The following is a 25,366-nucleotide window of genomic DNA, read 5'->3' as shown; positions in this document are numbered from 1 at the left end:
GGATCGGCTTGCCCGTCTTCGATGCTTTCCGTTTGTCGACGGATCTGGAAGCCCGATGTGGGGAGTCCGTGTATGCCTGCACATGCCGGTATGACTCTTTCTTCTCTTCTAAGTTAATGTTGGAGGCTGGAGAAGGGAGGGAGTGTTTGCTTGATCGTATTCGATAAGGTATCTCCATGGGTGGTATGTTTGGGTATCCGCTTACGTACCGACGGGAGTAACATGGGAACTCGCTCACACACTTTTCCCCCTTTCTCCCGACGTAGCATGTTTTCTTGGGGGAAGTCCCTCACTTTTATTTTCATCCCTTCACAGTTTTTCTATCTCGGATTCTTGGGGCAACGCTGCGAGAATAATTCCTTCTTCCCACTCTTGACTTTTGTGCTACGAATCGCCGTATCTCTCTCTCGACCGTAGGCCGCCAACACACCAATGGCCACTTGCAATATCACCACGTATCTCGGGTTATTTGTCTGGGCCTCTCAAAATTGATCGGTGACTTTTGTCGAATGAGATGCTTGGCGGGGGTTTTGTTTGCGGGCTGCAGAATGGCCGACAGCCTCGCGCATGTACGTGGTGAGGCCTACTCTATGTGCCTCCCCGGCAGCAAATGAAGATTGTTTCATTTGTCACATACCATTCCATGGCAGCGAGGACATGAAAGCTACCTTCCGATAGACCATGTTTTTCACGAGAGTTATCCGAGTATGTTTTGAGATTGCCAATCGGCAGTCTGCGATAGGGGAGCTGAGCTATGACTTCCTTCTTCCTCTTCTCTTCTTTCCCGCAGCAGCTTGAAGCATTTAAGACGAAAGGCAGACTCAAGAAGGTCTGCCCAAGCAACTCATTGTCTTCTATCTTAACCTCGGGCCTCACCCAGCATCTACACCTAATCATCCCTCACATATCCATGCCTATTCTGGAGCTCAGTTACCTGCCTCCTAGCCTGCCCCTTTTCAAGTTTGGTGAGGGCAAAACTTGGTGTTTCCGCGCTGTTGCCACGACACAGCACCAGATTCCTGAACGTTTCTTTGACGTGGTCCTAGAAACCATGACAGTACAGACTGTCGGCCTCATCATGGAGTCTGATGCCAAGCAGGAAGGGACTGCTGACAAGCAAGTCGAGCTCACAAGCAACAAGCATGAGCAGCCCGAAACTTTCATGAGCGAGGCTCTCTTGCAGAAGATCGACCGACCCCGCGAGATGAACATTGGCAAACATGTACCACTGCCACAGGTGTGCATGCCTACTACTCTGGTGCTTGGCCGTTTCTCGCACAGAGATGCTGATATTTTCGAAATAGCTTGTGGTTGTGGGCGACCAGAGTTCTGGAAAGTCATCTCTGTTGGAGAGCTTGACGGGAATCCCGTTTCCTAGCCGAAGCGGGCTCTGCACTCGCTATGCGACGCAGATAACACAGCGCCGTGATTCTCAGTCCCGTGTCAATATCAGCATTATTCCAGGATCGGACGCTTCAGAGGCCCACAAAGAACACGTTGAGGGCTATTTCCACGCCAAGTTTCCTCAGATTCTGCAAGATTGTGCGTCGCGAGGGACTCGGAAAGAAGCTCGAACTCGGATACTACGTGGTTAGGAGCCGAGCTCCTGGCGATGGAGATGCCGAGTACGAGCGCCGGGAAGAGGTGCTTAACGACAAACCGTGGAGCAGCCTCCCTCGAGACAGGGTCGGAGTGCGACCGCTGAAGGCACGCCTCCGGGAGCTCCTGGTGCACATTGCACAGCAAGAGTTTTCTAGCCTGCGGAAAGACATCGGCAGAGTGTTGCATGCTGCAAATCAAGGACAAGAGGAACTTGGCCCATCGAGAAAGAATGAGCAAGAGCAGCGCATGTATTTGGTCGGCATAGCTCGAAAGTTCGAGGAACTAGTATGGGCTGGCCTTGACGCGCAGTATTCCAAGCACAGCGTCTTCAAGAAGAACCTGCAGCTGCGACTCGTCACTCTAGTTATCTATCTCAGCGAGACTTTTGGCGAGGCGCTTGAAAAGAACCGACACCTTCGGAATTTCGAGGACATGGGATCCAACACCAAGGACAACAAGTTCCCTCGCCAGGTGATGACAGCGAATGGGAAAGCCTCAGACGACATGCGGTCGGCTCTCGAGGCCCTCGATGCAGATGACTTTCCCGATCTTGATAACATTGTCAGCCACAGCTATGAAGCCGAACCCCACAAGACGACATCATGGAGTGGCTCGAGGGTTTGTAGCCGAAGTTTCGCAGCGGGGAGTTGATTGATGTCAATGGGGCGATGCTCTCAAGTGCCTTTGAGGAACAGTCAAGCAAGTGGGAAGGCATGGCAAAGGACTATACGAGCGAGTGCAGTCGTCGTAGCAATCCATTGCTTCATAACCAGCATGTTGGAAGACGTTTGTGACGACAACCGTGTGCGCGAGGAGCTGTGGTCTGCGATTTTGGAGGAAGTCCTGAAGAGGTACAAAGCAGCGATGGAGCACGTCTCATTTCTGATGTCGGTTGAGCGGAAGAAGCGGCCTTATACACTGAACGCATATGTGTATTCCGATTCTCCGAGTCTCACAGACTGGTAACTGAAACTGACATTGAGTAGTTATTTCAACGAGCACCGCCAGAGTGCACGCGGAAACCGGATGGCAGAACTCTTGGAGGTGGACTCACTCTACGATGACTCGTACAAGGCCGAGCAGATTCGGACTGCCATGAAGAAGCAGAGCAACACAGAATACGCCACCGCGGAAATCTACGATCTCCTCGGCTCATACTATGAGGTGGCGCGACGAAGGTTTGTTGACAATGTGTACCGCTAGGCCGTGGGCCACTATCTCCTTATGGGGCTAGAGTCGTCGCTCGGGGTGCTCAGCTAGGAGTGGGTGATGGGTCTTTTTACCGACCAGCTCAAGGCCATTGCAGACGAATCGCCCAGTGTCAAGGAGCGCAGAGACATGCTGGACAAGAAGACCAAGGACTTGAGAGCTGCAAAGGAGACCCTGAGGCACTGAAGATGGGCCAATGATGGTTGGGTGCGCCTAATAGTCAGCTTGGCTGGTTCTGAATACATGTGTCTAACAATGGAAAGTGGACAGAAAGATGCTCGAGTGTGTTAATGGTTTCAATGGCAGTTGAGCAAAGAAATGGGCCTGTTTTCAGACAGAGGAACGGAATTATGTGATAGTTCATGCTGCTTTTCGTCTATGATAAATTTTTCATCTTTCAGACATCAATTCGGTAATCAGGCCAAATGGCATAGTTGGGAAGGAAGGACGGGCAGACACCTCAGTTGAAAGAAAGGTTTGATTACATGCAACTAAACAGCATTGACGTTGCTGTTGCACTGATAAATGCATATCTGGAGAAGTGCGTGCCAAATTGTTAGTGGGAGTCAGCGCTGGGCACAGCACATCAGCTAAGCTTGCAAGCGTGTCAACTTCAATTGCAAGTGGGGCAGCTTGCATCTCCCAGCTGCTGCCCGTACAGCCTCTCTTCAGTGACAGTGACCCCCTATCGCTGTCGCGGGGCACACGAGTCCAGAAACCAGTGGAGAGAGAGTAGGTAGCAATGCGCCGCCATTCTCGCGACGGCAACACCGATGTCTGCACTTTCCAATGGCGTCGCTACCACTGCCTCGTCGTCGTCGTCGTCCATGCCCATGCCCAAGCTGGCTACCACCAAGAGTAGCAGCACCACCACGCCGCCGAATCCCGCCCTGACCATGGCCACCGTCACCACTAATCCGAGCTTCAACGGCACCAAGACCGCTTCGTCGGCGTCGAGGAACGCCCAGGCAAAGGACGGCCCTGCCGGCGCGCTGCGCGATGCATCGTCCGCCGCCGAGATCCGAGCCACGCTCGCTGGCCTACACACGCGCGAGTCCGCCCTCAGCTCCCGCCTCACCGCCCTTGTCGCCGCGCAGCAGGACATCTCGCGCTCCCTCGCCCGCCTCGACAACCTGCGTGCCGGCCTGGGCGCCCAGGTTATCGCTACGCGCGGCATTAGCAATTCCATGCTCGCGGGCGCCTCCGAGACGGCCGCCCACCTATCGAGCCGCGTGCGGACGCTGGATCTCGAGAAGCAGCGGGTCGAGGACACGCTGCGCGTCGTTGAGCAGGTCGCCGAGCTCAAGGCCTGCGTGGCCGGTGTCGTCGGCAGCATGGGTGCCCCGCAGGACTGGGAGGCCGCCGCTGGGTACATTGCTCGCGCCGCCAAGGTGCCCGAGGACATTGCCCGCGGCGGCTTCGCGGCCGCCGTGGTGCCCACCGTCGAGGTGCCCGACCCGCCGTGGGTGACGCTCGAGACGTCCAAGGAGAGCCTGTGTGGCCTGTTCCTGCGCGAGTTTGAGCGCGCCGCTGCCGAGAGCGACTGGGCCCGCGTCACTCGCTTCTTCAAGCTGTTCCCGCTGATCGGGAGGGGCGATGTCGGCCTCGACGTCTACGGGCTCTATGTCTGCCAGGGCGTGGCCGGCACGGCCAGGGCGGTGCTCAAAGAGGGTGGCGGGCAGGGGAAGAAGGACGGTTTGTTCTATGCCAATGCCTTGACGAGGCTGTTCAAACACATTGCCGACATCGTCGATGGGCACGGTAGCTTGGTCGAGAGATACTACGGCGCTGGCAAGATGATCAAGGTCATCGAGAGGCTGCAAGTCGAGGCTGACGTCCAGGGCGGCATAATCCTTGACTCGTGGACAGACGAGCGGGCCGTGACCAGGAGACTGACAGATGTCAAGAGTTACCCCTTTTCCTTCCTCGTGCAGAGCTTCCTGCCGCAGAGCCGGGGATATGGAGGCACACCACGCGTCAACTCTCCGGCTCAGGGTAACCAGGTCAACGAGACCCGCAATAGCGAGGATGAAGGTGTCAATCTGAAAGAGGTGGACGGTTTAATAACTGAAATTGCTGCGATACTGGGCCAGTGGTTCTTCTACTCCCGCTTTCTCGCTGCAAAGTGCAAGGTGAGTCGTGCCGCTCACAGCAACCACGGCAGCCCGTGTTAACGGCTAACGATGAAAAGGACATCGGATCACCTGAAGATGCACCGCTCAGGATTCCCGATGTTCTTACTGACTCTAACCTAAGCAAAAAGGTATCTTCAAAGCTCGTGGAGCCGTACAAGGTGCTCACCCAGTTCTTCATCCGGCGGTCGGTTGAGAAGGCGTTCCAGCTGGACGAGTCGCCGGCTGGGCTGTCTCTAAGCATGAGCAGACACATTGAGAGCAACCCCCCTTTCATCATCTCGGCCGTTGACGATGTCATGTACATTGTCAACACGGTCATATTCAAATCCATATCCACATCTCAGAGGGCTGTTGTAGATCACGTCATCCCATTGATCTCGACCCTCCTAGGAAACGACTTTATCGGCATGATCCAGCGGAAGATGCGCGACGAGTCATATCCCAGAGCTATCGTGCAAGGCGGCTTCCCGCCCGAGGACAGGATCGTCGCCTTCATTGTGCTCATCAACAGTCTGGACATGTCCAACGAATACATCTCCCGTATTGTCACGGGCCTCTTGGGGGCCTCAGGACAAACCAACGGGAGCGTGGCTGATGCAGCCCAACAACAAACCCAGTCCTCCCTCAAGGAGGCTTTCCCTTTCAAAAACGACGCCAAGGACGTTGCTACCCGACTCAACAACCTGAACACGTCCTTCTCGTCTAGAACTACGGAGCTCCTTAATGAAGGCATTTCGGTGCTCTTTGAGCGGGTGATCAAGCCGCGGCTGCGGCCAGTGCTGACGGACACGTTCCGCGACGCCGACTACACGCTGACGGAGGACGAGCTGGCCGAGATTGCAGCGCAGAACGAGGAGGACGAGGACGACGTGTTGGAGCAGGTGCCGCGGCGCTTCGAGCACGGGTGGGACGCGCTCATGAAGCCCGTGGCGCGGCTCATGACGCCGCGCACCTTCTCCATGGTGCTGGACCGGACGGCGCGGTACCTAGCAGGCGTGCTCGAGAAGCGCGTCTGGAGCTACGCTGGCGGCCGCACTAGCCCCTATGGCGCCGTGCGCATGGAGCGCGATTTCAACGGCATTGTCGGCGCCATCACAAAGGGCAACTACTCCGTCCGCGAGCTCTTCGCCAAGACCACCCAGATCCTCATGGTCGCCAACATGGAGGAGGACGAGTGGGACGAGCTCGTCGCTGCCGAGGAAGAAGACCCTGGCGGTGCCATGTTATGGGTCCTTACCGAGGACGAGAGGAGGAAGGCGAGGACCATGGTCAAGGCTTGATTTCTTGAGGGGCAAGTTAGTTTTGAAAAAGACGAAGTTAGATTTGGTAAGAGTTTGTGTTTTGAAGAAAAAAGAGAAGAACGCCGTTAAACGCCTTTATGTTGTTGTTTCCAAAAGCGAGCCCGATTTGATATCATGGAATAGGGCGCATGGATGGCGTATATCTGCGTATATCTCTGCCTCTTCCATCGGTAGATGGTTGTTATTCAATGAAATGGGAGAGCCCATTTTGCCTTGCTTGAGCTTTACTCGCCTTACCTTGAGCTTGGCTGGTCACAGGGACAACGAAGAAACAAAGTTCCAGAGATGATACAGCCTCGCCAGGCAGATTATCGGTGTTCTTGTTTGGCTTTCATCTGTCTCGCTGCCTCCTTCCGCACACGATAAAGTTGATGAGGCTGAGAGACACCAGCACTCTTCTACGTCCTCACTCACTCCTGCAAGCCCCACAGCACCTGCTCCCATCAGCCGCTCCCACCCCTCCTCCTCCCTCCATTGGTTCTCAGATGGAATGCCTCATTTCTTATGAGCTGGTGCCCGTTTGTGAGACTGCCATCCCCCTTTTTTTCTTTTTTTTCTTTCTAGCCTGCGTTGCGTCGCACCACCCTGGACACCGCATCTCTCTTGCCTCACCTTACTACCCATCGTCTCCTCGCCTCACTTCCCATCCATGCCCGATCCAGTCCCAGCCCCAGCACGACACAGGATGACAAAAGCACCCCCTCTTTCTTAGTGAACAGAAATAGGCAACAGCAGCAACAGAAAGGTTAACCAAAAGCCACCAAACTTACGGAGAGAGAGAGCATACAGACACAGTCATGCGTGCCCAACAGCAATGGCCGCGTTCCGCTGCTGGCGCCGGCCTACAACGCCGACATTTGCCCGCACAGGGCGGAGCGGTGGGAGCTGCGGACGAATCCGCTGGGGTGCGGGGTGTCGGCCGTGACGAGCCTGACGGCCGCGGCGTCGGCGGTGTCCACGCTCGTCACCGTCCTACTCGTCTAGCTAGCTACCAGGCCGTTGGGCGCGTGCGCCGTGCCCTCCGGGAGCCGTCGTCGGGAGGGTGGAGTGTGGAGGGGCGTAATATGCACTACTGGAGGCTCTGGGTCCTCCTGCGTGAGAGGCAGCGGAAGACAATTCGTCGCAGCAGGAGTGATATACGCGGTAGTGATGGGAGCAGTGGTAGCGGGGAGGAGCGTTTGCTAGCACCTTGAGACATTGAACACGCACATCGCACCTTTGAGACCGCAGCGGCTTTTCTTTTCACGTTGTTGATATCCATCTCATGTACATATTCAACTGTATTGTGTGCGTGCAGCTACCTTGCCCCTATCCTCATCCCTTTCAACCCGAGCTGACTGGAGGAATGATCGCGACCTCGTCGCCGTCTTGTATTATGACGATGCTGCTCTCGTCTTCGTCGCCCTCGAGCATGTCCACGTACGTTAGGTTGAGCGTGACCAAGCTGTTGTCCAGCACGCTCGCCCTAAAGCCCTGGTATCGCGATTCGAGTGCGCCAAATAGGTCCTTCAGTGGCAGCGGCGCCGGCAGCGCCTCGACCTGCTTGGACGTATACGAGCCGGCACTGGCAAAGTACAGCACGTTGAAGTGGCCTTTGGGCGGTTTCGACGCCATGGCATAAAACTAGGCAAGCTTGATTGGCGGAACAATTCCATGTCAGCCTTTCAAGAACACAATAGGATAGCTGATATTGCAAGAGAAGAGTTCGTGTGTGGAAAGTCAGAGATCTTGGTGATTAAATAAAACATCAATGGAATTCAGTAGTTAATGCAGTGGTTTTCCTCATACACACACCGGAGGGTAAAATAGAAGAAAAAAAGCTTCGGAGACTGGACTTACGTTCTTGATTGCGCTGTTTGTTCGTTGTGCTGGAATGTGTTAGTGTTATTGAGAGGATAAAAAACTCCAGCTTGATATATTTTCAAAGGGCCCATCACGTGCAAGCTGGAAGGGCGCAACTAAGCGCCCTTGTGCACGAGACTCGACGATTCTTGGGTGGTGGCTCCAGGTCGTATTGGCTTGACAGCCAATTGACCAAGTTCTTCCAGCAACAAAATGTGAAGCAGAGCAGCTTGGGCAGCTTCTTGCGTGGTGCGGTGGTGCCATTGTAGCAGCTGTGGAAGGAGGAAGTGAAAGGAAAAAGGAGATCTGAAATTTTAAGCTGGTGCAAGGATGTCCTTTTCTTCTTGAGATCCCGACGAAGCTCGTTGATTGGTTGACTTGTGGAGCTTCTTCGATTCTGGCATCGTGATTTAAACCCTCGCCAAAATTGCAAAGCATGTAGCCAACGTGGTTACAAGAACTCGTGTTTAGTAAAGAAATGATAAATCGTATTGCGGAGTACGTTAATTGCAATTGGGTATCTTTGTGCAGTGCTCAATGCAGTTTCGCCATCTTCGCTTCGATGTCTTTTACCCACGCAGCCATGACGCCCATGTTCTTTGTCATGGCAGCATCCCCATCCCCCATGGCCGACTCAACTTTTTCTAAGCCCTCCCTCCACTGCTGGATATCGCCCGCCATATCTGCTTGCTTCGCCTCGAGGCATGCCAAGGTCTCGGATGCTGTTGCCGCATCGGCGTGAATCATCCGTAGAGACCGTATACGGTCGAGCAGAGGGGGTAGGAGTGGGGTTAGGTTCTCAATCGTTGGTATTGTCCCGTACAGGGCGTTTATCTTGGCTGTCTGCTCAGAATCCTCGACAGACGGCACCTCGGCTACAGGGGCGGCACCTGTTGAAGCAAGCGCGTCCTGAGCAGCTTTAGCGTTACGGCGAGTCTTCTCGAGGATCTCGGCCTCTTGTGCCAGATTCCGGACTCTGCGGCTAATGCTGTCCAAGGATGAGGTTGAAGCCTCAGACAAGGTTGAAATCTGTTTGTGCAGCGAGTCTAGAAGTGGAACAATGGCCCGTGGTAACCCGGCAGAGTCGAATTCTGGCATTGCCGCCGACCCAACACCCAGGGCCTTTTCTAGAATGACGAGCCGACGATCAAAGTCTGCTGCTTTTGCGAGAGCGTGTGACTGGTGATAGCTGGGCGCGTAGGTAATGGTATAGGTGGCATCTTCATCACCCCTCTCAGCAGGCTGCTCCCCAGGACCAGTCGCCCGGTGCTCGGCTGTGGATATAGTTCGGGGAGCTAAAGTGTAGTCGAGTCTCGTCATCTCGTCTAGTATTTTACTGAGCGAGGCAATCTCGCCATCCTGGGCAGTGTCCCCGACCTCGACTTGATTTGCGGCAGTCTTTTGCTTGCCGTACTCCTCTTTGGCCTCTTCAATCTCTCGCTTTAACCGGGCGATTTTCCTGGCAAGATGGTCTGCATCCTCCTCGTCGCTGAAGTCGGCTATCTCCTCGGTTCCATCGTCCAGGATACGGTGCCGTCGGCTGGATGCCTTGTAAGACTTCCTTTTCCCATCGAGCCGGTCTGAGAAATCGACATCACTCGCATCCACAGCAGCTGGCATGAACCTGGACCTGGCCTGGTCTATTCGAAGGCGCGAGTGCGAGATGGCCGCAGCGCTATCTCCATCATCGTCGGACTCATCAGGAGACCTAATGGTCGTGGGCTTTATTTTCAGTTAGTCAGGCTCGGTGAAGCTGTCGGCACGACTTACTGGGACTGTGGAGTTGTCGTCGGTCAACTCTGGAGTTTCGTAGATATCTGGTGCGGAATCCTGGGAATCGTCGAGTTAACGGGCATTCGGTTTGCATGCAAACGACAAGTGCAAACGTACCAGATCCGGGAGCGCAGCATATTTCCTATTTGACGCCATTGGGCTGACTCGGCGCGACCATTTGCCTCCTGCTAGCAGGGCTGTTTGTGGTTTACGACTTGCATGGAATAAAGTTCAAGTCCAAGTCAAAGGGGTTGATGTCGAGCGGGACGTGCGTGCTCCCCCTGCAGGCAGTGTGGCTCCGGCTCCCGCTAACGCGACAGGGATCGTGGCCTGAGCCGAGGACGCGCTTGGTGGGTCAGTTCGAGTCGCGCATTCTAATTTACAACTGAGGAGCAACGCGAACCTTATTCGAACCATTCTGAACTGAACTCGGAGCTAACTTTAACGGAAACTAGATTTTTTGCCTTCACTTTTTGATATTGCGATTCATGTTCTAGCCCCTTGTATTTGAGACGACCTATACCTCTTCTTATTCCGTCGCCTTTCTAATCGCATTTACGGATAAAGTACGTTCACGGAATCTTGCAGCTCGCCCGCCTTTTCAGCTCCTACGCCCCTCGTTTTTGGTAACAGAGAACACATTCGAGCAAGCTTGGTTGACGCATTTGAGATGCTCAAGTGTCTATGATCACGACTTCTCAGCTGGCAAGGAGACCTTTGATAGTATGCCTGGCAAAGCGACGCCACGACGCGCAGGGCTGAGCAAAAACCAGGTCGTTGCGCGCCTTCTGACCATCAATAAACCGATATCTGAGTCACCGGCGGGCAAACCCAACAAGGTAGCCGCCGCTGACAACTCATCACAGAGCGAGGCCAGCAAGAGTAGTCCAGGACTTGAGGCAAAAATGCTCGAGGACGGTTGGCGAAATGCCGCCCCCGAAGACTCTCCACATAGCGTCAGCAGTGAAGAGGGGATTCCAACTATAGGAAATATCACGGCCACGAGGTTCACAAAAGGGAAAACAACTCCTATTGTCTCATATCCCCTCAAAAACGGGAAAGGGATTTCAGCGGAAGACTCTATAGCGCGGCTAAGTGCTAGGGCTAGTAAAACGACTTCTATTAGGAGCGATGCTGAGAGTGCACCTAAATCTAGCCTCGCGCCAAAGGCCAAGCGAAAGGCGCCTGATGATGAGGGCTCTCCTGGAAACATTGGCGCACATTTCAATCTTGCATCTGAAGTGGCTCGAAACAGGAGACCCCAAAAATATGGCAAAGGCGGCGCCAATAGGGGCCGAGGTAAATCGGAAGCCGCAACTCTTTATGTCCCAGAAAAATGCTCGAGTCCAGAAGTCGACAGCCCAAAGAGAAAGAGTACGCTCATGATTCCGGTGACGCCATCGAAAAATGAGCCTGACTCCCCCTACCGGAAGGGTCTGGACCTGCCAAGCCGTGGCAGCTCGCGCCTCAGAACTGTCTCCCCTGAGAAGAAGAGGCTCAAGTTCCTTCAAGGCGGTCGGGATCTGAAAATGGAGGATACGCCAGAGGAACCTCAGAGAGTGGGCCTGATAATCCCGGACGTATTTACATCGAGTTTCGACCACGTGGATGACGAAGAAGAAACATCGCCGCTCACGGAGGCTAAAGCTTGGGACTCTCGGCGAAGCTCAACCTCGACCTTAACGGAGATGGATTCTCAGGGGCCGATGGGACCCGTCTGCCCCATGTGCAACCAACCAGTTGACCAGGAGCTCCTCGAGGACTTCAAGAAGAAACACCCTCGTATGACCCTCCAGCAGGAACAGAGGTTCTGCCAAAGTCATAAGAAGAAGTCGGCGAGAGAAACGTGGCATGATAAAGGGTATCCGGACATTGAATGGAGCTCACTGGACCGGCGGATCTCAAAGAAATTCAGCTTCTTGAGGGGAATCCTCGAGGGCGACAGGTCTCACTTTGGCGATATCTTCAGCCAAAAAGTCCGGATTGGTCAGAACAAAACGCTCCTAAAGTCCGAAGCCAACCTAACTCCCGGCTACTACGGCATTCGCGGGCTCAGGGCCATGTCTGAGGCCATCATTCGGGAGTTCTCGTCGCTCTTGCGGAAGAGGGCGGTGCAAGACAGACTAGTGTCGGCGAGAGGCCACACTGCCTATGTCCAGGCCGTCTTGGTGCCCGAGCTCACTGTTCGGCTCGTAATGGAGGACATGGACGTTGGCGAGGAAGAGGCTCAGTCAATCATGGCGGATAGCATCTGGGTAGGCGAGCTCCTGAACGAGGAGGTTGCCGACGTAGTCATGAGTGACGATGACAGCTCGTCGCTATCCACCCACTCGCTCTCAGATAGTGAAGCCGACTAGTTTCCAACATCGGTATTGTTGGCGGTGTTCATTGCCAGCTGGGTCGCAGGCGTGTGTCGCATTTATGTGCATAGCGAGGATTACTTTATTTCGTTCTTCATTTGGTCTACTGTGAAGATTTCGGCAGAGGTGCCAAGGTATTGCTACGTCGTTGTGTAAGGGATAGTGGGGAGCAAAGCATACGAGATATCGAAAATCTAGTGCTGTTAATTGCGATGTACTATTCGCATAGGGTAGTGTAGAATAACATCACAGGACGTCAAATGTGTGTCCTTTCTTCGGATGACATTTTCATGTAAAGTTCATACATTAGATGGGTGGTTGACAGGCATAAGAGATTCGCGAGGGCAACTGTTTCAGAGAGAGTTGCGCATCCCGTTCTGCTACCAAAGATCACACCTCAAGAGCAATGGACGCGCAATAGGTTCATCGACCTGGTCATCCTTATTCGGATCATTACGTGACGGAATGAAAGAGTGCGAGTTCGAGCTATCCTGAGGTAGGTAACCCCCATGAGCCTCTTTCTAGAGCCCCGGACTTTGTCTGCACGCAGGGTCCTCTACTGCTCAGGGTTCTTCCCCAGAGCCCCTGCCGCCTGTGGAGCGCTGACCACAGGGAGTAGAGAGATCGCGGTGGAAGCTGCTGATATGCTCGATTAAGCAATGTAATAAAGTGGGGCTGTTATGTTGTGACTTGCATGTTTTGAACGAGAGCGAGTGCAGACAAGACAAGAAAGACAACATGCAGTTCAATACGCAGTGGGGGTTTCTTATTCGAGTTGCTCATGGACTATCCTGATGACAGCCCAACACCCGCGGCTTGCCAAAGCGTATCTACGGTATTGCCGAATACGGGCAACAGTACCTGGTTATGGTAACCTACCTCCCCAGTGTAGCCAAAGACTGAAGCGTGTTTGAGCTCTGGCTCTGAGGACGTAAGACAAAGAAAGACGGGTGGCGGAAAGGGGTGGCTTTGACGGAAAGAAAAGAAAGGAGAAGACATGCATTCTGAACTGAGGCCTATTAATGACGTTGTATAAATCGAATTGTCTGGGTCGTTTCTAATGTAGCTTACATAGACTAATTTATTGCCGAAGGGCAGGCTGCTGATGAAACCCGCCACGGTGACGCGACTCTTTAGCGGACTGACCGGGCGAGGGTCTGAACTGCTCTCGTAAAATAAAGCGGAGGCGGCGGGGTGATGAAACAAATAACATGTTTTTGAATTGACTGTAGTCGAGATCGGCGTGAGAGAAATTGTGAAGAGGGATGTGATTTTTCGGGGCCGATTTAGCGGCCAGGGCAGAGGAGGGAGCGTGATGGGCTTTTTGTGTTATTATACGCAGTATCTGATCTGGAACCATTAGCCAGTACGGATCTACAATTCCCCACGATACGATATCACGTCACGGGGGGCTGGTTGCCCAACTCGGCAGTCAATCGGTCAATTGTAGATACGGGTGTAATAATTGCGGCTGTTTGTTGGCAATCCAGAGACGGCAGACACGCGCACTCGGCAAGTCCCATGGACAAATTGAGATGCCCCCAAATATTGATGCTGCCAAGAGTCGAGAGATGCACGTAAAACTACCGCCGGGTGATCGGGGATATTCGGATCTCATAGCGGCGACGGGGGCCAATGTCAGATCTCACTGCGAGGTGGCTTTCCTATGTTTTAGCGTACGAATGGATCGCAGAGTGTGGTGTGCACGGGAATACCTGAGGTTCCACAACCTGTGCGAACCTGTGTGTCTCAACTTTTGGCTAGACCGCCCTTTTTTCTTTGGCAATGGATCAGCAAGTGTCTCGGCATGACGCCGCACGGCTCACAGGTTGGCTGGACATTGGCCTCTGCACAGCCGATGAGGCTGAAAAGGATGCAAGCGAGGCAATAGGAGGAAAATTAAGGCAAGGGAGACGAGATGTGTCTACTTTTGTCTCTTGCAGCAGTGCAGAACAGAAGGGTTTACAGGATACGTATCCGTACTTCGTACATACATGGGAGATCCTTCGTTTGTGATAGCCGGGCCTCTCTACTTCATACATCCGTTCCGAAAACTGGAATATTTTTCTCTTGCAATTCCCTAGCTTGCTCGGGCCCGAGTTCCCGCGACCTGCAACTCATCCCGCCTCCCGCCTCCTCTTCGAAACTTGGATGCCGTTCGAAGATGGGATAGAACAAAGTCACGAAAGTCTGGGTTAGGTCGGTTTCCGAGCCCAGAGAAAGATACGAGATAATGAGAGAGCTGATGACCACCAGCACGCACAGGCATCGAAATTTGCTATCATGTATGGTTGGTGACATGATGCCGATAGCTTCTGTTGAACTTCCTTTCCCAGACCGACCCCTCCTCCCAGCCCCTGCGTCCCCATCCCTCCCTATGCCCCGCCTTGGCTACTATCCACCACAATTGCAATGCACACACACCTATCATCGACTGGTCTTGCAGTCTGGTCCATCCCAGGACAAAACCGTACAGCAGACGGTCCCTCTCCCGTCAAATGGCCATTTCATGAAAGAAAAGTCGTGCATCGAGATGCCATGGTACCATGGGTTCCTGTTGATATCCTGGTAGCTACCTTGCTCGCTCCCTGCCTGTTGGATTCAAGCCACGACCTGCTTGAATATATTCGAAAATGAACTTGCTTGTCTTCACTTGAAAATCCCAACACCAACTACACAGTAGGGACTTAGCCATGTTACCTGGCGAGTGAGTGACGGGACCTAGGGCAATATCCCGGGTGTATACCTATGGTACAGACAACACCTAGACCTACAGCTTAAAAGGCCCGAGACAGAAATGAATGTTGTTAGTTAGTTAGTCCGGTCAGCGTGAAGGGTAAGCCAGAACCATCCAGTAAGGTAGTAACTTATACCATCTCATCGACCAAAGAGGTGCACCCTTTGCTCTGTGTGCTCTGAGGTTATGATTATGTACAGGATGACTTTTGAGCCTAACCCTGTCCAGATTCATCTCAACGTCTCAAGGTGTTGTGAGTGGACTGCCCAGTGCCCAGCTCCCAGGCTTCTTCCAACGGGCCCCACGCCACCGCAAGTTGCAACACCCCAACCCAGGAGGCTCCAATTGCTCTTAGGAGACATGGATGGGCACCAGAATCGAGCCGTGCGCGCCAATCCCCGACTGCAACCTTGAAGCCCAGGGTAGATCATTCAAGTTTCCACGGGCGGGCTGGATGCCCACCCACCACACCACCCACCTCCAGTCCCGCACAGTCCACCCACCCGGCCTCTGCCCGCACGCCCGCACGCCCGCACGCCCGCACGCCCGCCGCCACCTGCACGCCCACAGGCCTGCAACTCCTGTTGGTTAAGGTTGTGCAGTGAAGTTGTAGGCGTCGGGTGCTGTGTGGGCGCTGTGCGCTTAGTTTGAGCGGGCTGCAGGGCATGTCGCTATTTTCGCCCACCTTGGTCCTCGGCTGAGTTTACCTACCAAAGGTTAGGTTCCTCCCTAACTCCCGTCCCTGCCCTGGTCCTATCATCGCATCACTGTCGTCTTGCGCAGTGTGAGAGTCTGTATCGATCAGAGACCTAGAGCAACAACATTACCTCAGGCAATGACCTGAAAAACCCACCCGGCGGCTCTCCCTACCGTGGAATGGCCGTGGACCCCTAGGCAGCCCCTTGGCTTAGGTTCTTTGTTCCCGCTTTCGGCTCCAGCGTTGGTGCTGCTGCGGTGGTGACAATGACCAGGAATGAAGCTGGCTCCCGCTTCAGCTCCATGACGGGCTCCAGCACCGACAGCGCGCGATCTAGCATCACGGTGAAGCCGCTGCCCCTGACGCCAACCAGCCCATCCTCCGCCGTCGGCCCTGGCGGTGACAGCAATGCCTCTCGATTTACCTCGCACGGCGCGCGAAGAGCCGCGCCGTCGCGCCTGAAGACGGACGAGAATGGCAATCTCATAAGGTGAGTCCCCACCACCACCGCTGCTCTGCCCGGCCTTACCTAGCCTCGACTGCCTTGCCCTACCCACACCCCCCCTGCCTTGCTTCCGGGCCCAAGTCCGGTTGCCAGTCACCCCGTCTATTCGAATCGAACGAGTGTTCATCTTTTGGACGTGCTTGGTCGCTTGGATTGCCTGCTCCATTGCCGCAGTTTCTAGCCTTCCCTCCGTACCCGACCCTCGGATTAGACACCACAATCTAGCGAGTGGCTGCGTCTCTGACCCTGCGCCTGCGCGTCTTGTAGATCCCTCAAAGAATCCGAGTCCCAGGTATCGCCAACCTCGACTGGCGCGCCGCGCCTCGCTCTGTCGCCCTCGCCGGCCGCCTCCAATGCGTCGTCCTTGCGCGAGCACAGAATGAGCGACCTGACAGGCTACCGCCGCGACCTGGCCATCCTCGACCCGGGCGGCGGCCGAAATCCCCACAATGGCAGCCAGCATAGTAACCCGGCCACGGGCTCCCTCAGCCAGATCGCGCCCTGGATGGCGAGCTCCGGCGGCTCGTCGACCCCGTCCAGCATGGGCGCCATCGCTACCAGCTTCTACAACGACTCGACCGACAATCTGTCGGTCACGTCCCAGCTATCCCCCGCCATTCGCCCCGCAACGACGCGCCCGTCGCAGACTACCTCTGGTAGCATCGATTCGCCCGACTTTGCCTACTTCACCGATGAACGACGCCCGTCGATTGCGAGCGTCACGACCACGGCGAGCAGCCAGGGATCCAGGACTAGTGGCACGCGCGGCGGCTTCAGGAAGCTTCAGGGCTTTTTTGGCGAAGAGTTCCCCGGAAGAGACTCGTCCGAGACTAGTCTCACACAACCGGGCCCAGGGAAGGAGCACCGCTCCCACTCCTACAGTCACGGCCGCACACACCGCGATCGCAACTACTCCAATGCTACTGACCATGCTAGAGACGCCTCCCCGTCCTCGCGCCCACGGACACCAGTACCGGCTCCGGAAGTCGTGCCCTTTTTGTACCAGGAAGCCGATGTAGGTGCTTTTCTTTTTTCCCTTTTCCCATTTTTTGCATTTAATCCGTCTCTTCTTTCGGGGGGCCCGGGTTTGTGATTCAGCTTGTCTTGACTTGGCTTTGTTTCTCTTTGCTTGACTGACACCTCTGCGCTCCTAGGATATCGCGCGATATGGCGAAGCGCCTGTCAGAGATATCCTCAGTGGTCCCGACCGTGATCGCTACATGACCGATAACTCTTTGCAGAACCCCCCAAAGACATCGTCCTCCTCACGGTCAGGGCACTCTATTGTCCACCTGCCTGGTCATTCCCACAGGCATAACAAGAGCAACGAAGACCCGAGGGCACTGAGGCCATCCGTCAGCCGGGAGGATTCCACTACCAGCCTCATTAAAGAGCGCAACGGGTCGACTGCCATGTATGGCTCCCGGTCTCGGGCCCAGAGCCCGGCTCCCAGTGTCAATGGCTGGGGCGGCGCCAAAAACGGGACGGCCGAGGGGCAAACATCGCCTGGGCATCACAAGAAGGGCCTCCTTAATCGCTGGCGTGGGAGGGGCAACAAGGACAAGGACGACAGTTCAGACCAGTCTCTAAAGAAGCTCACCCCGTCCTCTCACTCTCTTCAGTCTCGTCCGTCTAGACAAGAATTCCCTCGGGTCGAAGGACTAGCAGCCCAGCCCGAGTGGCCAACCGCAAGCGCGGCAGAGTTTCGTGACGCTTATAGCCTCGGTGCCAGACCAAAGATTCCACACCAAGTCACCTTCAACAAGTTGCCATTTGCAAAGAAGAGCCGCTCCAACAGGCAACACGACGACATCGACGAGCAGATTGGCCCGACAGACAGGCATGATGGCGGTACTATGTTCCATCTCGACACAAACCTCAGCGACATGACGGGAATTCTCAGCAGGCCGTTGCCGCTGACCCCCATGGACGCCGACTTCCTCAACCATGTCGAACCCGAGAAGGCTGTTCCTTCGAAACCTAGCGGTCCGCAGATTGCAGAGCCCAGTGTAGCCGGTCCGGGCCAAGTAGCCCCCCCAGGGGCAACAGGTCCGAACGGTGCATGGTATGCCCCAGACAGCTGGGCAGTTCGGCGAGGAGACGAAGTCTCGACCCATGTACCCGAGGCCGACGACATAGGGAGCCCGCCCAGGCCGGAGGAGAAGTTAACCAACTACTGTATCCGCGTGTTTAGGTCGGATGGCACATTCGCGACGCTACAGATGGCGCTGGATTCGTCCGTCCAAGATGTCGTCACCCAGATCGTGAAGAAATCGTACGTGACGGACGGCCTCGACAATTACCACATCATTCTCAAGAAGCACGATCTGGTCAGGGTCCTGAGCGCCGCCGAGCGGCCGCTCCTGATGCAGAAGCGGCTGCTCCAGCAGATTGGCTACGAGGACCGAGACAGGATAGAAGAGATTGGGCGCGAGGACAATAGCTACCTTTGTCGCTTCCTGTTTCTCTCGGCTAGGGAGAGTGATTTCCACGCCACGAAGCACGACCTGGGCTTGGGACGCATGACCAAGTTCAACCACGTTGACTTATCGGGGCGCAATCTAATCACGATCCCGGTTCCTCTTTACTCCAAGGCCTCAGAGATCATCTCACTCAACTTGTCGAGAAATCTGTCTTTAGACTTACCCCGGGATTTCATCCAATCTTGCCAGAACCTGCGCGACATCAAATTCAATAACAACGAGGCCCGGAAGCTGCCCATGAGCCTCAGCCGCGCAAGTAAGCTCACATATCTAGACGTGTCAAACAATCGGCTTGAACAGCTGGAGAATGCCGAGCTGGGCAGTCTCACCGGCCTTCTCAAGCTAAACCTGGCCAACAACCGTCTCAACCACCTGCCACCTTATTTTGGCGCCTACCGATCGCTGAGGACACTCAACATTTCGTCTAATTTCCTCGATAAATTCCCCGCATTTCTCTGCGAGCTCGAAAGTCTTGTTGACCTGGACCTGAGCTTTAACCTGATTGGAAGCTTCCCCGAAAGCATTGGGAAGCTACGAAGTCTGGAGAAGTTTGTCATCACCAATAACCGGTTGTCTGGCTCTCTTCCTCAGTCCGTCAAGAACCTGTCCAGCCTTCGCGAGCTGGACATCAAGTTCAACGCCATAACAGGTATTGACATCATCTCGGAGCTTCCAAAGCTCGAAATCCTGGCTGCCGACCACAATGCAATCTCTCAGTTCAACGGTACCTTTGAGCGGATCCGGAGCCTCAAGCTGAACTCCAACCCGATTACCAAGTTTGAAATCAAATCCTCGGTTCCGACGCTTAAGGTGCTCAACCTGTCCAACGCCCAACTGGCGAGTATAGATGAGTCCTTTAACAACATGCTAAGTCTGGAGCGGCTGGTCCTCGACAAGAACTATTTCGTGTCTCTGCCCAACCAAATAGGCAATCTCAAGAGACTGGAGCACCTCAGCATCTCCAGCAACTCGGTCCGTGAGCTTCCTCCGGAGATTGGCTGCCTGACCGAGCTCCGTGTTCTGGATGTCCGCGGGAACAATCTCCGGAAGCTTCCAATGGAAATTTGGTGGGCAAAGAAGCTCGAGACGCTCAATGCCTCGTCAAACGTCCTAGAAAACTTCCCAAAGCCCGCCTCTCGTCCGCCGCAGCAGCCCGCAGAGACAAACAACTCATCAAGCTCGCTGAACGGCAAGAGCGGCTCGTTAGGGCTTCTTTCGCAAACGCCGAGCGCGGAAGAGCTCAATGGGGACTCGTCTAGACGGCCGAGTCAGGCTTCTAGTACTCTCCTCAGCGTTGGGCCTTCGCCCGTACCGGCCGGACCTGACAGGAAGAGCTCTTTGGTCTCCGTGTACGGGAAGGGCGGCCGTAAGACGTCTGTCATATCGAGGAGCACGACGGCCAGTAGCGCCGGCATGATGACGCCGACAAATTCCTCTAGGAAGGATTCAGGCCTCTCCCAGCGCCTGACTAGTATGTTTGCAGGCTCCCTCCGCAATCTCTACCTTGCAGACAACCAGCTCGACGACGACGTTTTTGACCAACTCATCCTTCTCCCCGAGCTCCGAGTCCTAAATCTCTCGTATAATGATATCAATGACATGCCGCAGGGTTCTATCAAGAATTGGCCTCAACTTGTGGAGCTGTACCTCTCTGGCAACGAACTGACCAGCTTGCCGGTTGACGACCTCGAAGAATACAGTCTTCTGCAGACGCTTCACATCAATAACAACAAGTTCACCAATCTCCCTGCCGACATCTCAAGGGCTAAGAAACTCGCAGTGCTGGACTGTGGAAGCAACTATCTCAAATACAACATTGCTAACGTGCCCTATGATTGGAACTGGAATCTCAACCCCAATCTGAGGTACCTCAACCTATCAGGGAACAGGCGATTGGAAATAAAAAATGGATTTCCTGGCTCAGTTGCGCAGAACCGGGAGCAATATACCGACTTCAATCGCCTGCTCAACCTCCGCGTCCTAGGCCTGATGGACGTAACCCTCACACAACCCAGCATCCCCGACCAAAGCGAAGACCGCCGTGTCAGAACGTCTGGCTCGCTGGCCGGCCACCTACCGTACGGCATGGCTGACACGCTTGGCAAGAATGAGCATCTCTCGACGATAGATCTTGTGGTGCCTCGTTTCAACTCATCTGACACGGAAACTCTCCTTGGTCTATTTGATGGACAGGCGCTGAGCAGTGGTGGCTCTAAGATTGCCAAATACCTGCACGAGAACTTTGGTCACATCTTCACCATGGAGCTCAAGGCCCTAAAGACGCGTCTCGAAGAAACTCCCGAGGATGCTCTGAGACGGGCTTTCTTGGCGCTCAACAAGGACCTTGTCACGGTTGCAATCCAGCATACAGAAGAGAGACCGCTGATGTCGCATCGCGGTTCGACGGCCCCCGTCGTCCTTAGCAAGGAAGACCTCAACTCGGGCGGTGTCGCTACCGTTGTGTATCTTCAGAGCCAAGAGCTGTACGTCGCCAATGTGGGCGACGCTCAGGCTATGCTCATCCAGACGGACGGCACCCACAGGATGCTGACCAAGAAGCACGATCCTGCAGACCCCCATGAACGCTCGCGCATTCGAGATGCCGGCGGATGGGTCTCGCGCAATGGGCGGCTGAACGATCTGCTCGAGGTGTCTAGGGCTTTTGGCTACGTGGACCTGATGCCTGCCGTGCAGGCTGCCCCACACATCACGCATGCCACGATCCGAGAACAAGATGAAATGATCTTGATTGCGACCCGTGACCTGTGGGAGTTTCTACCGCCAGGGCTCGTCGTTGACATTATCCGATCGGTGCGTGGGGACCTGATGCGTGCGGCCCAAAAACTCCGGGATGTTGCAATGGCGTACGGCTCAACAAACAAGATCATGGTCATGATGATCAGCGTTGCCGACCTTAAGCGCCGGAACGAGCGTTCACGAATGAACAGAGGGCAGAGCATGTCGTGGTTCTCGATGCCCGTGGAAGAGCCATTTAAACAGCGCAGGAGAGTGAAAGGAGAAGGCCCGCTCGACTCAACCCTCCAGCGCCTCGAGGCCGAGGTGCCCGCACCGACTGGCTTGATCTCAATCGTCTTCACGGACATCAAGAACTCAACACAGCTCTGGGAGACATACCCCGACGCGATGAGGTCGGCTATCAAGCTACACAACGAGATCATGCGCCGCCACCTCAGGCGCATTGGCGGGTTCGAAGTCAAGACGGAAGGAGACGCATTCATGGTCTCTTTCCCTACAGCGACTTCAGCGCTGCTGTGGTGCTTTGCTGTCCAGGTGCAGCTGCTGACAATACCCTGGCCAAACGAGATGCTCAACTCGGTCAGCTGCCAGCCGACCTTTGATAGGGATAATAAGCTCATCTTTAGGGGTTTGTCGGTGCGAATGGGCATCCACTGGGGTGAGCCCCTGGCCGAGCCCGATCCGGTCACTCGGCGCATGGACTACTACGGCCCTATGGTGAACAAGGCCAGCCGCATCTGTGCCGTGGCTGATGGCGGCCAAATCGCTGTATCGTCGGATTTCATCTCGGAGATCCAGCGCTGCCTCGAGACTTATCAGGAATCCTCGGCAACGCCCGAGGACGCAGTCGATGACGACAATTTTGCCAAGGCCATCCGGAATGAGCTCCGGTCCCTCAGCAGCCAGGGTTTCGAAGTGAAAGACATGGGAGAGAAGAAGCTCAAAGGCCTCGAAAACCCCGAATTCGTCTACTCGCTGTATCCCCATGTCCTCGCAGGCAGGATTGACCAGCACACTGCGCATGAGAGGGCACAGGCAGTAGGCGTTTTTGTTGTTCAGAAACCAGCAGTACTAAGCCCCGGCAGCGAGCTGTCACTTAGCCCAGAGGACATATGGGCACTCTGGCGGGTAGCGCTGCGCCTAGAGATGCTGTGCAGTACGCTCGAGGAGTTTAGCGGCCGAGGGTTGCAGCCGCCAGAAACAGAACTCCTGGAGCGCATGAAACAGAGAGGCGGAGAGGTGACAGAACGGTTCCTGGTTAACTTTATGGAGCACCAAGTTAGCCGGATTGAGGTACGTTTTTTTTCGCTTTTCCCTGCCTGTGTGAGCAGGACATGGCGGTTTATGTTGTAGGAAGCTAACCTCTGTCAACTAGACCTGCATCTCTACCCTCGCAATGCGCCATTTAGCCATTGGCGGCGGCGCCATCTCGCAGCTCAGCGACCTACGAGCTCCCATGACTTCTGTTCTCTCGAGCGTCGCCGCTCAGCTCGCCGAACTCCAGCAGTACAAGGCCCGCTATGGCCCGCTCCGAGAAGTCGAGGAGATTGAAGATGGGACTGATGGTAGCGACACGGAGCAGGAATGATTCATTTTTCTTTCTATTTTCTTTTCGAATTTCGTTCTCTCTTTTTTTGGGTGGGGAGGGCCTGGGCTCGGACGTCACGACAGCACGAGAAAAAAGTAACACGCGACGCGACATCGCGATGACGTATTATTATTGTTATAATGATTCCTTTTCTTGTCTTCAAGCTTTTCTCTCTGGCACCATGAGTTTACTGATTTCTGTATACCCTTGGACATGCTTTTTTGGGTATGTTCTTCCTGACTGGCGCAGCTATTTGTCTTATTCCGGACCAGACGGATGGACAGGGGCAACATGGGATTTTTTATTTTTTTTGTTGAGGGGTCACGTCTTTTCTTTTTCATTATGGCCCGTTTTTGGGCCTCGTTGGAATGGGTGATCAAATATGCTTATGGCAAGGGAAAGGGAAGTCGGTGCGTCTGGTTTTTTTTTTCAAACTTTCTCTGACTCTCTCACTCGCCCTGCGCACGCACACACACACACATATATATATATATATATATATAAATAATTTTCTCTTCCTATAACTATACGTTCTCTCATGGATATGTTTGCATTCTAACGGATGAATAACTAGGTAGTCAAAACAATCTTGATCGTATTTAGCCCCTTTCTTCCTTCTTTATGTTAGGCGCCGAGAGTGTGGAATAGCTGGGGCCTACTTGAATACTTAAATGGGGCTACATGCTAAATGGTTCATGACTGCGGTTACAAATACGGGCGAAGTCGAAAGCAATATTGGTTTAGTCCTTTGCTTTGGTAGCGAATACTTTATTCAATCTAGTCAAAAAGGGGGGGCGACTAGCCCCTAGGGTTAGGGTCTGCTAATTTTGATAGGACACCTTGTCCCTCAATCAGCTTACGTATGTGTTGCTACCACAGCTGTGGCTTTGGGACAGAGTGACCTTGCCGCTGTGGGGCTGGCGGGCGGGATGGAAACATTGAAACGACCTGCAAGCAAGCTCCGAACTCGACAACTAGGTAGTTTTCGAGTTTCGACAAACCGCACTGCGAAGAGAGAGAGAGGGGAGGATATTTTTGCGACGCCGCCAATTTCGCTTTTCCCTCGACAACCTTTCCTACCTTAAACTGCGTACACATTATTCCGAAGCGAAAAGCATAAACATCGGCGGACAGATTTCGGAACGGAAAGAAGGAATCAACGACCGCACAGACGCTGTTTCCTCGCGCCTACCTACGAGCCGAGCGCAATCATCGCCGTCGTCGTTGAATTAGTGACAAGCATCGCGAACGGGAATAGGAAAATAAGTAACGAAAAAAGAGGGCACGCGCCCACGTCGTGTGCGTGCACCACGGTCCTGTCGAGATGTATCTCTTCGGGAACCTGATCTACAGTACGTAAATAACGGGGATTGTTTCCAGCACTTAGACATTCGCGCATATAGCATGGCGCTCTGCAGACGAGGACGAGGGGGTGTTATGTGCTGGCCTGGACTGGGACAAATAACTGACGTGGGCAATGAATAGTCACCTGCCTCCTCATCAACGCCATCGCCATCCTGTCCGAGGACCGCTTTCTTGCGCGCAGTACGTTTATTGCCCTTCATCCTTTGATTCCTCCCGGGGCTTGTTTCGCTTCCTATGCGAGCTGCACTGCGCGTTATGGCGCCTGCCTGGCTGGAAGCAACGTCGAGCAAGGACTTGAGCCCTTCCCTACCCCCCACCCCCCGGGCAAATAAGAGTCCAAAGAGAAAGAGAGAGTCATTGCTAACATCGCCGACCACCTTGTTACTTTGCCAGTCAACCTCTCCCCTTCGTCATATGACCCCGCCTTCGGCCAGAGCGCCGACGCCAGCGTCAAGGCCAAGATCATCAACCTGATTGCCAGCGTACGAACGCTTATGAGGAGTAAGAACCGCCCCGAAGCAGTGGACATGTCTAACTTCTTTCTTCCCCGTCTGTGTGTGTAAGCTGCCAGCAGACGACTGACTCGCCTGCACGGTATATAGTACCCCTGATCGTAATCAACACGTTGATCATAGTCTATGAGCTTGTGCTTGGCTAAAAGGAGGAGGGATAGTTGAGCTGTGGGCGAATTCACTTCGCAGAAGTAAATGGCTAGGAGAGTGGAACATGAGGTTAAGGTGTGAACCCTAGATAGCATTGGGGTTATTCTTGGCTCTGGGGACGTGTTCGCGTTTCGGCGTTGGTAATTATGAGGAGAAACAATGATGGGAACCTTGAGCAGAGACGGCCGGCTGGCCTGTCAGTGAATGCATTCAGTGTTAGCGTTGCCCGGACACTAGAGGGTTGCGGAGTAAAGAGGTTCAGAAGAAAGTGAACAAGTTTTAAGATTGTCGTGCGTTTTGCTTGTTTCTCACCATGGCTGGTCTACTGTGTACTTATAGAAAAAGAAAAC

At 54.3% G+C, this 25,366-nt stretch overlaps 9 protein-coding genes across 9 annotated transcripts; 7 read left to right on the top strand and 2 right to left on the bottom strand.

Moving 5' to 3' along the window:
• The first annotated feature begins 180 nt into the window (after nt 1-180).
• Nucleotides 181-617, top strand: B0T26DRAFT_690350 (uncharacterized protein). The gene has a single exon (XM_060441074.1). It carries the CDS (start codon nt 223-225, stop codon nt 415-417), a length of 195 nt encoding a protein of 64 aa, XP_060303862.1. The 5' UTR covers nt 181-222; the 3' UTR covers nt 418-617.
• A 434-nt stretch (nt 618-1,051) lies between these two features.
• On the top strand, nt 1,052-2,997 carry B0T26DRAFT_746818 (uncharacterized protein; the record flags this gene model as incomplete). Its single annotated transcript, XM_060444748.1, has 6 exons — nt 1,052-1,237; nt 1,305-1,542; nt 1,619-2,224; nt 2,345-2,534; nt 2,589-2,766; nt 2,863-2,997. The coding sequence occupies 6 exons, from the start codon at nt 1,052-1,054 to the stop codon at nt 2,995-2,997; spliced, it is 1,533 nt and encodes a 510-aa protein (XP_060303861.1).
• A 587-nt stretch (nt 2,998-3,584) lies between these two features.
• B0T26DRAFT_632439 (COG4 transport protein-domain-containing protein) lies at nt 3,585-6,226 on the top strand (the record flags this gene model as incomplete). The annotated part of the gene is made up of 3 exons (XM_060436441.1): nt 3,585-3,716; nt 3,780-4,943; nt 5,003-6,226. The coding sequence occupies 3 exons, from the start codon at nt 3,585-3,587 to the stop codon at nt 6,224-6,226; spliced, it is 2,520 nt and encodes an 839-aa protein (XP_060303860.1).
• Nucleotides 6,227-7,223: 997 nt separating this feature from the next.
• Nucleotides 7,224-8,323, bottom strand: B0T26DRAFT_90085 (uncharacterized protein). Its single transcript, XM_060448144.1, has 2 exons — nt 8,087-8,323; nt 7,224-7,931 (listed from the first exon to the last, which is right to left on the bottom strand). Exon 2 carries the CDS (start codon nt 7,859-7,861, stop codon nt 7,571-7,573), a length of 291 nt encoding a protein of 96 aa, XP_060303859.1. The 5' UTR covers nt 7,862-7,931; nt 8,087-8,323; the 3' UTR covers nt 7,224-7,570.
• A 300-nt stretch (nt 8,324-8,623) lies between these two features.
• Nucleotides 8,624-10,018, bottom strand: B0T26DRAFT_634342 (Dynamitin-domain-containing protein; the record flags this gene model as incomplete). Its single annotated transcript, XM_060436621.1, has 3 exons — nt 8,624-9,811; nt 9,860-9,919; nt 9,980-10,018. The coding sequence occupies 3 exons, from the start codon at nt 10,016-10,018 to the stop codon at nt 8,624-8,626; spliced, it is 1,287 nt and encodes a 428-aa protein (XP_060303858.1).
• Nucleotides 10,019-11,568: 1,550 nt separating this feature from the next.
• Nucleotides 11,569-12,219, top strand: B0T26DRAFT_634402 (RTC4-like domain-containing protein; the record flags this gene model as incomplete). Its single annotated transcript, XM_060436629.1, has 1 exon — nt 11,569-12,219. The coding sequence occupies one exon, from the start codon at nt 11,569-11,571 to the stop codon at nt 12,217-12,219; it is 651 nt and encodes a 216-aa protein (XP_060303857.1).
• Nucleotides 12,220-15,774: 3,555 nt separating this feature from the next.
• On the top strand, nt 15,775-23,026 carry B0T26DRAFT_89789 (adenylate cyclase-like protein). Its single transcript, XM_060448141.1, has 4 exons — nt 15,775-16,146; nt 16,429-17,176; nt 17,316-22,694; nt 22,777-23,026. Exons 1-4 carry the CDS (start codon nt 15,923-15,925, stop codon nt 22,987-22,989), a joined length of 6,564 nt encoding a protein of 2,187 aa, XP_060303856.1. The 5' UTR covers nt 15,775-15,922; the 3' UTR covers nt 22,990-23,026.
• On the top strand, nt 23,027-23,679 carry B0T26DRAFT_89941 (uncharacterized protein). Its single transcript, XM_060448142.1, has 2 exons — nt 23,027-23,399; nt 23,568-23,679. Exon 1 carries the CDS (start codon nt 23,108-23,110, stop codon nt 23,363-23,365), a length of 258 nt encoding a protein of 85 aa, XP_060303855.1. The 5' UTR covers nt 23,027-23,107; the 3' UTR covers nt 23,366-23,399; nt 23,568-23,679.
• Nucleotides 23,680-24,313: 634 nt separating this feature from the next.
• Nucleotides 24,314-25,012, top strand: B0T26DRAFT_746812 (Yos1-like protein; the record flags this gene model as incomplete). The annotated part of the gene is made up of 4 exons (XM_060444747.1): nt 24,314-24,341; nt 24,475-24,534; nt 24,748-24,855; nt 24,957-25,012. The coding sequence occupies 4 exons, from the start codon at nt 24,314-24,316 to the stop codon at nt 25,010-25,012; spliced, it is 252 nt and encodes an 83-aa protein (XP_060303854.1).
• Nucleotides 25,013-25,366: the final 354 nt, after the last annotated feature.

This window comes from Lasiosphaeria miniovina (genome assembly GCF_030549165.1).
Source record: "Lasiosphaeria miniovina strain SMH2392-1A chromosome Unknown B0T26scaffold_1, whole genome shotgun sequence".
NCBI classification, from domain to species: domain Eukaryota; kingdom Fungi; phylum Ascomycota; class Sordariomycetes; order Sordariales; family Lasiosphaeriaceae; genus Lasiosphaeria; species Lasiosphaeria miniovina.
The sequence above is the reverse complement of the archived record's forward strand: the minus strand, read 5'-3'. Positions and strand labels throughout refer to the sequence as shown.

What these genes read in the sequence shown, in the direction of transcription:
- B0T26DRAFT_89941 (XM_060448142.1), top strand. Translation starts at nt 23,108, where the DNA reads ATGACGTATTATTATTGTTATAATGATTCCTTTTCTTGTCTTCAAGCT.
- B0T26DRAFT_89789 (XM_060448141.1), top strand. Translation starts at nt 15,923, where the DNA reads ATGACCAGGAATGAAGCTGGCTCCCGCTTCAGCTCCATGACGGGCTCC. An exon ending in GAGAATGGCAATCTCATAAG is followed by an intron (nt 16,147 to 16,428) that starts GTGAGTCCCCAC and finishes CGCGTCTTGTAG; the next exon opens with ATCCCTCAAAGAATCCGAGT. An exon ending in TTTTGTACCAGGAAGCCGAT is followed by an intron (nt 17,177 to 17,315) that starts GTAGGTGCTTTT and finishes CTGCGCTCCTAG; the next exon opens with GATATCGCGCGATATGGCGA.
- B0T26DRAFT_90085 (XM_060448144.1), bottom strand. Translation starts at nt 7,861, where the DNA reads ATGGCGTCGAAACCGCCCAAAGGCCACTTCAACGTGCTGTACTTTGCC.
- B0T26DRAFT_690350 (XM_060441074.1), top strand. Translation starts at nt 223, where the DNA reads ATGGGAACTCGCTCACACACTTTTCCCCCTTTCTCCCGACGTAGCATG.